The sequence below is a fragment of the Emys orbicularis genome, chromosome 13 (genome assembly GCF_028017835.1).
Source record: "Emys orbicularis isolate rEmyOrb1 chromosome 13, rEmyOrb1.hap1, whole genome shotgun sequence".
Classification (NCBI taxonomy): domain Eukaryota; kingdom Metazoa; phylum Chordata; order Testudines; family Emydidae; genus Emys; species Emys orbicularis.
The window spans coordinates 1,176,854-1,188,487 of record NC_088695.1 but is presented as its reverse complement, the minus strand read 5'-3'; the positions used below and the strand labels follow the sequence as shown (position 1 = coordinate 1,188,487).

Sequence of the window (11,634 nt, the reverse complement as noted above, 5' to 3'; positions counted from 1 at the left end):
AAACCTCACCCCTGGCAGGAGCCCCCCCAGGGCCCGGGGAAATCGCCCCCCCTGGGTCATTCCCCTCCTGGCAGAAGCTGACGCCTTGTTCCCAGGCTGGCTCTGCCCAGCTCTGGCTCCAGCTCCCGGCCGGGCTGGGGTTCGATCCCCTACCGGCCTGAGGACCCCGGGGGGGTGTTTGGTTCCCCCGGTCGGTGCCTCCAGCCGGGGACATGTCCCCCCTTCGCCGGCCGTGCTCAGCTCATGGACCGAGCTGGGCATCTCGCTCGGAGGCCGGTTTTCTAACCCTTTCATCGTCCTGGGGGCTCCTCCCCGATTGACCCACGTCCTCCTCGAATCGCGGGCACCGGAACGGGAACCAGGACCCAGCCGCGGGAAAACCCCCTCCCGGCTCCTACCCGAGATCCCCCCGGCCACGGCCCAGGCCGGCGTTCGCCCGTCACCCTGTCCAGCTGGAGACGGAGCTGCCCAGGGTCTGCCCGGGGGGAACTAACGGGGGACCAGGGATCTGGGGAGCCGGAGTCCTGGGTCCTTCGTTCCTTTCCTCCCTGGGGAGCCGGCCCCGCTCCGGATCAGCCGCTGGTGACGTGCGTGGTTCAGCCCCACGTGGCCGCCCGAGCGCTCAGACGACCACACGCCCAGCCCAGGGCCTGTTTCCTGAGCGGGGCTGGAGGCCGGGTTGCATAAGCGGCTCTCGAGAGGCCGGGGGGGTGGAAAAACTGGGTCACCGGCTCTCACGGCCTGTGGGAGGAAACAGACGCCGGCCGCGTCCTCTACCGCCTGAAAAACCACCGCAGCAGCAGTTAACCCTCATGCTCCAAGGCGGAGAGTGAGCGCTGGGAACTAGGGGTCAGGAAGGGACAGTGAGTCCAGCACTGGCCACTGGGTGGGTGTCTTGGGACCTCTTCAAAAGCTGTGGGTCAGGCCTGAGGGGCACCGGCGGAGCTGGGGGGGCAGGGCTGGGCTGGCAGGGGCTGCGGGTTGGGAGTGAGGGGCACCGGCAGAGCTGGGGGGGGGCAGGGCTGGGCTGGCAGGGGCTGCAGGTCGGGAGTGAGGGGCATCGGCAGAACTGTGGCGTGGGGGGAGCCCAGGACTAGACTCTGCCGGTGCCCCTCACTCCCGACCCGCAGCCCCTGCTCCCCGAGCTCCGGGCTCCCCCCGCCCCACAGAACCTCCGGATCTAAACACACGACCCCTCATGACGGAGCTCACGGGCCTGGGGGCTGCTGCCGGCCCCTCACCCCTGCCTGCGGCCCGGCCAAACCCACAGTCTTTTCTCTCGCCGTGTTGGGCGGTCAGCCCAGCTCTGGTTTCTCCAGCCCAGCTCTGGTTTCTCCAGCCCAGCTCCGGTTTCTCTAGCCCAGCTCCGGGTTTCGCCAGCCCAGCTCCGGTTTCTCTAGCCCAGCTCCGGGTTTCGCCAGCCCAGCTCCGGGTTTCTCTAGCCCAGCTCCGGGTTTCGCCAGCCCAGCTCCGGGTTTCGCCAGCCCAGCTCCGGTTTCTCTAGCCCAGCTCCGGGTTTCGCCAGCCCAGCTCCGGGTTTCGCCAGTCCAGCTCCGGTTTCTCTAGCCCAGCTCCGGGTTTCGCCAGCCCAGCTCCGGGTTTCTCTAGCCCAGCTCCGGGTTTCGCCAGCCCAGCTCCGGGTTTCGCCAGCCCAGCTCCGGGTTTCGCCAGCCCAGCTCCGGGTTCACTAGCCCAGCTCCGGGTTTCTCTAGCTGGTCTCCCAGGCTTTGCTTAGCCGCTCTGTGGATTTTTCTAGCCATTTTGGCGAGGGGGGGTGGGGGGGTTACGGCGTCTCGCAGCGTCTCCGGGCCCCCCTGCGGGAGCCGGGGACGGTTACCCGGCCTGGCTCCCTCCCAGCGCGACGCCGGGCCTGGAAACACCCGGTTCCTGGAGCCGCTCGGTCCCAGCTCCGGCCAGGCTCCACCCCAGACTCAGCATCGCAGGCCGGAGACGGGCGGGAGGGGACGGCTGGGGCGGGACACACGGAGGGGGGGCTGGGGGGGGAGCAGGGACCCGGGAGCCCCAGAGTAGCTTGTGCTGGGGGGGGGGGGGGGAGTGATACTGCAGGGCGAGGCCGCCCCCTGGTGGCGGACGGTGGAACTGCAGCCCCTGCTGGGAGGATGGAGAAATGCAGCGGGGCTGGTTTAGGGGGTGTGAATGTGTCCCCCTACTGGGGGGGTCCGAGCTGCCCCCTCCTGGCGGTGCTGTGGGGGGGCAGTGCGTGGGGGGGTGCACATGTGGTGTGAGATGCAGGGGGCAGGGGGCATGTGGAAGGGGGACATGTGTGGGGTGCGTGTGGGGGGGAGCATGGGGGGGGTGGGAGGCGTGTGTGTGGGGGGTGAGGGGGGAATATGGGGGTCTCCGTCCCCCCCAGCTGAGCCCCTAGCCCCGGAGGCTGCCCCCGATGGCGGCGTAGGTGACGAGTTCGCCCGCGGGCGCCGGGCGCCGACCCGGCTTCACCCTCAGCTCCGCGTAGCTTGGCTCTGGGGCCTGGGCGAGATGGACAGAGACGGACCCATCACCCCACAGCCCCATCAGCCCCCCTCAGGCCCCCCCACAGCCCCGTCAGCCCCCCCACCGACCCCCTCAGCCCCCCCACAGCCCCGTCAGCCCCCACCGACCCCCTCAGCCCCCCCACAGCCCTGTCAGCCCCCCCCTCTGCCTTGTCAGACCCCACCGACCCCCACAGACCCATCATCCCCCCCATAGCCCCGTCAGCCCCCCACAAACCCCCTCAGACCCCCCCACAGCCCCATCAGCCCCCCACAGACCCCCTCAGCCCTCCCACAGCCCCGTCAGCCCCCCCCCTTGGCCTTGTCAGACCCCACCGACCCCCACAGACCCGTCAGCCCCCCCCACAGACCCGTCAGCCCCCCACAGACCTATCAGCCCCCCCTCGGCCCCATCAGCCCCCCACAGACCTGTCAGCCCCCCACAGACCCCCCCACACACAGACCCCACATACCCCTCCCCGACAGAAATGTCAGCCCCCACCGACCCCTCAGCCCCCCCACAGACCTATCAGCCCCCCCAGAGACCTGTCAGCCCCCCCAGAGACCCGTCAGCCCCCCCTCAGCCCTGTCAGCCCCCCATAGACCCAACAGACCCCTCAGCTCCCCCCCCATCGAACCCACAGCCTCTCCACAGCCTGGCAGCTCCCCCCCCCCGACCCCTCAGACCCCTCCCCCATGGCCCCATCAGCCCTGTCAGCCCCCCACGGCCATCCCAGCCAGGACTGTCCCCTCAGCTCTTCCCCCAGGTGATCCGCCCTCCACAGCCGGGATCAGCCCCACCTCCCAAGCCACCTCCCAGGCCAGCCTTGTCCCCACCCCAGGCACCTCCGGCAGGGGAGCCCCCGACTCACAGATCCACCCCCCCAGGTACCGCGCTGCCTGTCCCTGCACATGCCCCTCCATCCCCCCCACACCCCTCTGCCCCCCTCCCCCCATCCCCCATCCCTCCATCCCTCCCACACCCCTCACTCCATCCCCCATCCCCCACACCCCTCACTCCATCCTTCCATCCCTCCATCCCCCCCACACCCCTCACTCCATCCCCCATCCCCCCCCATACGCCTCACTCCAGACCCCCCACACACCCCTCACTCCATCCCTCCATCCCCCCTATGTCCATCCCCCCCACACACCCCTCCCTTCATCCCCCCAGCGGGGTCTCACCGGCATTGGGGCTTCCATCTGGGGTCCTACTTCTCGCTGGTCTAGGGGGATCATTCATGTAATTAATTAACCAGCAGGAGCCAGAAATCGCTAGTCAGCGGCCCAGAATCACAGCTCAGCCAATAGCCAATTAGAATAATCAGTAGCCAATTATCAAGTTCGTTGGCCTAATCAGTTCTCAGGAACAGCCAATAATCAGTTCTTGGCATCAGCATAAATCAGCCGCCAATAACCAGGGATCAGCGGCTACCCAGCGCAGCCAACACTCGCCAGTAGCCACTCAGCAGGAATCCGTAGCCAGCCCGTAATCGATAATCGCTAACGGAGCCGGCAGTCTGTGGCCATTAATTGGTAAGTGGTGACTGGCAGCCGACGGAAGACGTCAGGGACTGGTAGCCAGGAATTGATAATTAGTCGCCAATAGACAACTATGCATAGAAGCCAATAAGCAGAAGCTGTTAGCCAATGGGCAGTAGCCAGTCGTCAATAACCTTTAGACAATAATCAGTAGCCATTAGTCAATCGCTGGTAGCCAGTAATCTAGCAAGAATCTTTAGCCAGGAACCAGGAGCCAAAACTCGATAATTGGTAGCCAGTAATCAGCAGATAATATTAAATATTCAGTACCCAGCAATCAATAATCAGTAGCTAATAATCGATAGCCAATAGCCAATTATCAATCAGTAGCTAGTAATCAATAGCCAATAATCAATATAATTAATCAGTAGCTAATAATAGTGAATAATCAATAACCAGGAACCAATTGCCAACCAGAAGCCAGTAATCAATAGCCAATAAACAATAGCCAATAATCAATAATAAGGAGTCAATAGCCAATCAGTAGCTAATGATAGCAAATAATCAATAACCAGGAGCCAATTATCAATCAGTAGCTCATAAGGTCCCCAGTTAGTGGTCAGGGTCAATGTCAGGGTCCCCGGTTAGGGATAGGGATGGGGTTTGGGGTCAGGGTTTGGGGTCCATGGTTGGAGCTTGGGGTTCGGGTCAAGTCTGGGGCTGAGGGTCGGTGTCTCTGGCAGCCCCCCCTCAATCTCACTGTGACACCTGGTCACCTCACTATTCACCACTGTCGTGTATTTAGGACACGTTTTGTGCAAAGTGCGCCTTGCAAGGTGTCATTGTAAAAGTCTGGATCTGCTCGACAGGCCCATCTCGTCGGATTGTGTGCGCTACCGGCGGGTGCGATGTTATGGAGTTTGTCTGCGTGTGTTACTGAAACACGGTGTGAGGTTGAGAACACCCACAAGCAGCCTTTCGGGTACAATCGTGAAAAGGCCAAACAAGGCTAACGGCTCACTGAGAAAACGCTGGTGAAAGTGCAGCCGGGAGGCAGGTGGCAGAGACCCTGCGTGTAACGGCAGCTGGGCGTGTCCCTGCCGGTGTGAAACGCTGGTGAAAGTGCAGCGGGGGGGGAGCTCAGTGTGAGAGGGAGCCCAGGCTGGCGGGTCGGGGGGCTCGGTGCGGCCCCGGTTCCAGGGGGGATCCGTCCCACTCACCTCGTCTCCTCTTGTGGCAGATCAAAACCAGGGCGGCGGCTGCGCCAGCGACCCCCACGGCGGCGCCCGCGCCCAAGCCCAAGCCGAGCGCGCCCAGCGCCAGGGGGGGCGATGATGGGGGGACTGGCGGGCAGGGAGAGAAGAAAAGAGGCAATGAGACAAAGTGGCCGGAGAAGGGGTGGAAGCCGGCGCCGACTCCTTCCCTGCGCCTCTCTGCACCCCTCCTTTCGCCTCTTCATTCATCCCTTTCTTCCTCCCTTCGTTCTTTCCTCCCGCAGCCTTCCCTGGCTCTCCCTTTCCGTCCCCTCCTTCGGCTTTTCACTCCTCCCTTCGTTTGTTCGTGACCCGGCTCCTCCTTCCAGGCTGTCCTTCGCGCGCTCCTCGGCTGCGTTTCTGCCTCCCCCCGCCGTCCTTCGCGGCCCACCACACCTGCCATCAGCCTCGCCCCCAAAACCAGCCGCTAAGAACACCCCAGAAATAACAATAACGGCCCCACTTCCCCCTTTTCAATCCAGAACCACCACCCCAGTCTAACCACAAGTCCCCACTCCCCTCCCAGAGCCGGGGAGAGAACCCAGGAGTCCGGGCTCCCAGCACCCCTGCTGTAACCCACCAGCCCCCACTCCCCTCCCAGAGCCAGGGAGAGAACCCAGGAGTCCTGGCTCCCAGCCCCCCCCCCCCCGCTCCAACCACCAGCCCCCACTCCCCTGCCAGAGCCGGGGAGAGAACCCGGGAGTCCTGGCTCCCAGCCCCCCCTGCTCTAACGCACCAGCCCCCACTCCCCTCCCAGAGCCAGGGAGAGAACCCAGGAGTCCTAGCTCCCAGCCCCCCCTGCTCTAACGCACCAGCCCCCACTCCCCTCCCAGAGCCAGGGAGAGAACCCAGGAGTCCTAGCTCCCAGCCCCCCCTGCTCTAACGCACCAGCCCCCACTCCCCTCCCAGAGCCAGGGAGAGAACCCAGGCGTCCTGGCTCCCAGCCCCCCCTGCTCTAACACACCAGCCCCCACTCCCCTCCCAGCGCTGGGGAGAGAACCCAGGCGTCCTGGGCTGCCCGGACTCACCCGCTTTCAGCACCTGGAGCCACGTCCCATTCCCCGCCCCCTCGCCCAGGGTGGGGATCTTCACCAGGCAGCGGTAGGTCCCGGTGTCGTAGGGTCTCAGGTCCCGCAGCTCCACGTCGGCTCTCCGCTCCCGCAGGAAGCTGCGGTCCTGGGCCCGGCTCACCCGGCCCCTGAACTCCTGGGTCCCGTCGCTCAGCTCCAGCCGGGCGCCCGCCACCTCCTTCACCCAGGTGTAGCTGCCCAGCCGGGGCTCCCGGGTGCTGTTGTAGGAGCAGGGCAGGGTGACGGAGCCGCCCTCGGTGCCCTGCACGGAGCCGGGCTGGGAGACCCACAGGCCCTGCGCCCGGCAGCCTGGCGGATCAAAGGCCAAGGGTCAGCAGGACGGACGACCCCCTCCCCTCCCAGAGCCGGGAGAGAACTCAGGAGTCCTGGCTCCCAGCCCCCCCTGCTCTAACCACCAGCCCCCACTCCCCTCCCAGAGCCGGGGAGAGAACCCAGGAGTCCTGGCTCCCAGCCCCCCCTGCTCTAACCACCAGCCCCCACTCCCCTCCCAGAGCCGGGGAGAGAACCCAGGAGTCCAGGCTCCCAGCCCCCCCTGCTCTAACGCACCAGCCCCCACTCCCCTCCCAGAGCCGGGGAGGGAACGCAGAGGGGGTTGGCCAAAGGCGATTGTCCAAGCGCCCGGCCTCCCTCGCCCACTTCACTCGCATTTCTTAGGGGCGACGCTAAGTAGTCACAACATTCGGCCCTCGAGCCTGGTCTCCCCCAGCACTCAATTGCACCCCGCTGCCTCCGGCTGGTCCTTGGCCAACGCGGCTTCGAGGACGGCCTCCAGGTTGGAGCTGGACAACCCACCGCTTCCCTCGGTGGGTCTTTCCAATGGCCCATCCCCCTCACTCCGAAACATTGGAGCCTTCTTTCTAATGGGAACGCGTCTGGCTTTCATTTCCCCCTTCGGGCTTTGGGCGGCCCTTCTCCGGTGGGAGAAAGAGCCGTTCGGGGCCGCGTATCTCGCCCTGAGAGGGTCCCCTCTGGATCTTCGGCCGGGGGCGCTGAACGGATGGAGCTCCTTACGTCTCCCTCTCTTGGGCGTTTCTCCCACCCTTCAACCCCTCGTGTGGCGGCCGTCTCTAAGGTCTCCACATCTGGGTCTTGTCGGACAATCCCCAGCCGTGAGGTGCAGGGTCCGAGCGCTGCCCAATCCACCACTGCCGTCGGGAAGCTGCTCCGACGGTTAATTACCCCTCGACTGTTAGTCGGGTTCCCGGTCTGAATTTGTCTGGCTTCAGCTTGGAGCTGGTTCAGCTGCTGTCTGCCGAACGGAGGAGCCCTCGAATATCAGAAATCTTCTCCCTCCATCGTCGCCTTCCCTCGGATAAAAACACGTTTAATGCCCGGCTTTGGTCCTTCCGTCACTCACACGTAGTCTCCATATTACGCGCACAAGACGCTCCCGTGAGGTTGGTGCCAATGCTGGCGATTTTATCCCGGTAGCTGGTGTTTTTCTGCAGCTCCTGGTCTCGGTGTTGTGTGGATACGTCACACGTTCAGCTTTTGTTTACCAAAAAACCCCCAAAACGGTTTCTAGCCCTTTGAGTTGTGGAGAAAACCCAGCGAACACGACTGCGAAAATATCTATTTTTTCCCCAATGGAAAATCTTCGACGGGAACAGAAACGCTTTGCTTGGGCCTCGTTCAGGTTTGCGGCATTCGCCACAAACGAGGGGTTCCTTGCTGAGAACCCGCAAATCTGGGCTGAGAATGTAATGTCACGGAAAAGCCTTTTCCCACCAAAAACCGTTTTGACAGAAGGTTTTTATGGAACCTCGCGGCCTGGAAAAGGAGAGGCAAAGACAGACAACTCCCAGGTGGATTATTTTTTACAACCGGGATTTTTTTCAAAGTCCGTCTCGTGATTCACGGCGGAGCCTGACTTGTGCTTGCACATTGGAATTGGCCACTTAAAAAACCAGGGTTATTAACCAGCTCCGTTGGAAGCAGCTTCGCTTGCTCACGGCTCTTATCACGCAAACACTGAGGCATAATCTTCAATTTAACAGCACAATTTGCCCCGTCGAATTCAGTCAGCAGCATTGCTAACCCCGGCCACGATTTAACCTCCCCAAAAACTCATGAGATTTGCCTAAAATTCACAAGATTTAGGGGGGGGAAAGAGGAAATCTTTGTCTTTCTACCTTTTCCAGGTTCAGAATTCCCATTTTTGAAGGTTTCTCCACCACACAAAATGCTGGGAACTTGCTGGGTTTTTATAAAAGAAAAACTGACCGTTCCCTGTAGACCTGCAGAAGCCGGCGTGTTCAGGAAAACACCGAATAGCGTCCAAACCAAATCGTGAGCTGGCAAGTTGAAACTAAAAATGGCGATTTCTTTGCCGCCCTGAAAATTGGCAGGGGAGAATTGTTCGTTTCCGGCAAGATGGTTCCATTTCTCATTCAGTGACTGTCGTCGGTCAAAACCCAAGAAAATGTGGATTAAATAAAGATGAAAGAATCCAGATTAAATTAAGATTAAGTCACGCAGGCTGGATTCTGCAAACGCGGGCTCATGGGGCTAACGTTAGACTTGGTCCGTCTTTTCCAGGCACGTTTTAGGGGAATCATTTGGGGGGCTTTGTCAACTTCTGTTACTTTTTATCCCCACCCCGAAAACATCTGGTTTCCAAAATGAAAAACCTTGTTCAGAAAAAGGGATTTTCCAGGGACATTTTTCGGCGGACAACGTTGGGGTTTTCAAAAGTGGGGAGGGGGCGGGAATGTTGGGTTTTTCATCAAACCCTTTTACAGAATTATTTGGGGTTTTCTCGGTTTTGGAAACAGCCAAGGAGGGAATATTTAAGCGGCTTTGGGCGATTTTCACTGCTTGGTGGGGTGGGTCGGTTCATTTTTTCCCTAGATTCCTTGAGGAAACATTCTGGGGGGTTTCCACCCAAAAGACAACGCCCCGAATGCCCCGAGGGCCTCGGCAGCGTCTCCCGGTCGGTCCCGTAACAGCTTTTACCTTGCCCGGTGTGTCTGACTTTGAAAAAGCCAAATATGATTTTGGGGGAGCAAAAAAAGGGGGAAATATCAAAAAAACAGTGAGATGATAACCAGAAAAATGGGAGGTTTTTTGGTCTCTTTTCGCCGGGCTCCACGTGTCAATACAGCCGTCAGTGGCGGCCGCGCCGGGACCTACTCGGGGTGTCCAGGGGAGTAGAGCGGCTGGGAGGGGTCACGTCAGACCAGGGAGGGCGACTTCCCTGCGGACGGGGCTCTGGCGAGATCGTAGCCGGGATGATGCCGGGCCGGGGGTCCTGGCTCCAACGGGCTGATGGGGCGATGGGCCAGGCACGGCTGGACCCCCCCCGGGCGGAGGGGAGTGGGGGAGGGATGGACAGAAGGGGGGGTGAAGCGATAACCCAGGAGGGGATCAGGGGAATTCCCCGCACCCGGGGGGGGCCGAGGTGGGACCCCACTCCAGGGAGGGGGAAGGGACGATTGTACCCCGGGCCCATCCCCGGCTGCAGGACCCCTGGGTGGGGGGCAGGAGGGGCAGGGCCCCCTTACCGGAGCAGCTGAGCAGGTAAAGGCAGAGCCGGTGCAGAGCCATGGCGCCGGGGGGCTGCAGGGGTCCCGGAGTGAGACCCCGACCCCACGGGGCGGCAGGATCCAGGCAGCACCCACCGGACGTGAGTCACAGAAACCAGAGCGAGCGGGGCCCAGAGAGCGACGCCTACGCTGGGCCGGAAACCTCCCCCCCGGCCAGGCCCCTCTGCCCCCAGCCCTGCCAGGGCCCCTCACTCCTGACCTGCAGCTCCTGCCCCCCCCAGTGCCCCCCAGCCCTGCTGGTGCCCCTCACTCCCGACCCGCAGCCCCTGCCCCTCCCCGGCCCTGCCGGTGCCCCTCACTCCCGACCCGCAGCCCCTGCCCCCCCAGCCCCCCCCAGCCCTGCCGGTGCCCCTCACTCCCGACCCGCAGCCCCTACCCCCCCCAGCCCTGCCGGTGCCCCTCACTCCCGACCCACAGCCCCTCCTAGCCCAGCCCTGCCCCCCCCCCCAGCTCTGCCAGTGCCCCTTACTCCCGACCCGGAGCCCCTGCCCCCCCAGCCCCCCCGGCCCTGCCAGTGCCCCTCACTCCCGACCCGCAGCCCCTGCCCCCCCCCCCGGCCCTGCCGGTGCCCCTCACTCCCGACCCGCAGCCCCTGCCCCCCCAGCCCCCCCCAGCCCTGCCGGTGCCCCTCACTCCCGACCCGCAGCCCCTACCCCCCCCAGCCCTGCCGGTGCCCCTCACTCCCGACCCGCAGCCTCAGGGCTCTGCGTGTGAGCTGTCTCTGTGGTATCAAGCATCTGGCACCAGACCGGGCCAGGGTCAGCAGCCCGGAGCGGAGACGCTGACCACATGGGGGGTGGGGGATGCAGGGCCTCTCGCTGTCTGTGCAGGTCGGGGTTGGGGCCGCCAGCGGCTCTAGGGCTGGGGGGCGACAGGGCCCCTGTGGGCTCCAGGCTGACGCACAAACCTGCTGGGCTCAGCACGGCCGCGAGGCGTTTCCTCTGTAACCACAATCCCCGGCTCGCAGCTGCCCGGCACCTGCAGCCTCGACCAGCGCCCAGGGGCTGCAGGTCGGGAGTGAGGGGCACAGGGGAGCTGGGGGGGGCAGGGCTGGGCTGGCAGGGGCTGCGGGTCGGGAGTGAGGGGCACCGGCAGAGCTGGGGGGGGGGGGCAGGGCTGGGCTAGCAGGGGGCTGCGGGTCGGGAGTGAGGGGCACCGGCAGAGCTGGGGGGGGGGCAGGGCTGGGCTGGCAGGGGGCTGCGGGTCGGGAGTGAGGGGCACCGGCAGAGCTGGGGGGGGCAGGGCTGGGCTGGCGGGGGGCTGTGGGTCGGGAGTGAGGGGCATAGGGGGGCTAGGGGGGTAGGGCTGGGCTGGCAGGGGCTGCGGGTTGGGAGTGAGGGGCACTGGGGGGGGCTGCGAGTTAGGAGTAAGGGGCACGGGGGGGCTGGGTGGGGCAGGGCTGGGCTGGCAGGGGCTGCGGGTCGGGTAGCAGGGGCTGCGGGTCGGGAGTGAGGGGCACTGCGGGGGGGGGGCAGGGCCGGGTAGCAGGGGGCTGCGGGTCGGGAGTGAGGGGCACTGCGGGGGGGGCAGGGCCGGGTAGCAGGGGCTGCGGGTCGGGAGTGAGGGGCACTGCGGGGGGGGGGGGCAGGGCCGGGTAGCAGGGGGCTGCGGGTCGGGAGTGAGGGGCACCGGCAGAGCTGGGGGGGGCAGGGCTGGGCTGGCGGGGGGCTGTGGGTCGGGAGTGAGGGGCATAGGGGGGCTGGGGGGGCAGGGCCGGGTAGCAGGGGCTGCGGGTCGGGAGTGAGGGGCACTGCGGGGGGGGCAGGGCCGG

The 11,634-nt window shown here is 64.3% G+C and overlaps 1 protein-coding gene across 1 annotated transcript; it reads right to left on the bottom strand.

Annotated features, from left to right (window-relative positions):
• Nucleotides 1-2,382: 2,382 nt before the first annotated feature.
• Nucleotides 2,383-9,864, bottom strand: NCR3 (natural cytotoxicity triggering receptor 3). Its single transcript, XM_065415927.1, has 5 exons — nucleotides 9,822-9,864; nucleotides 6,256-6,606; nucleotides 5,195-5,317; nucleotides 3,678-3,718; nucleotides 2,383-2,490 (listed from the first exon to the last, which is right to left on the bottom strand). Exons 1-5 carry the CDS (start codon nucleotides 9,862-9,864, stop codon nucleotides 2,383-2,385), a joined length of 666 nt encoding a protein of 221 aa, XP_065271999.1.
• Nucleotides 9,865-11,634: the final 1,770 nt, after the last annotated feature.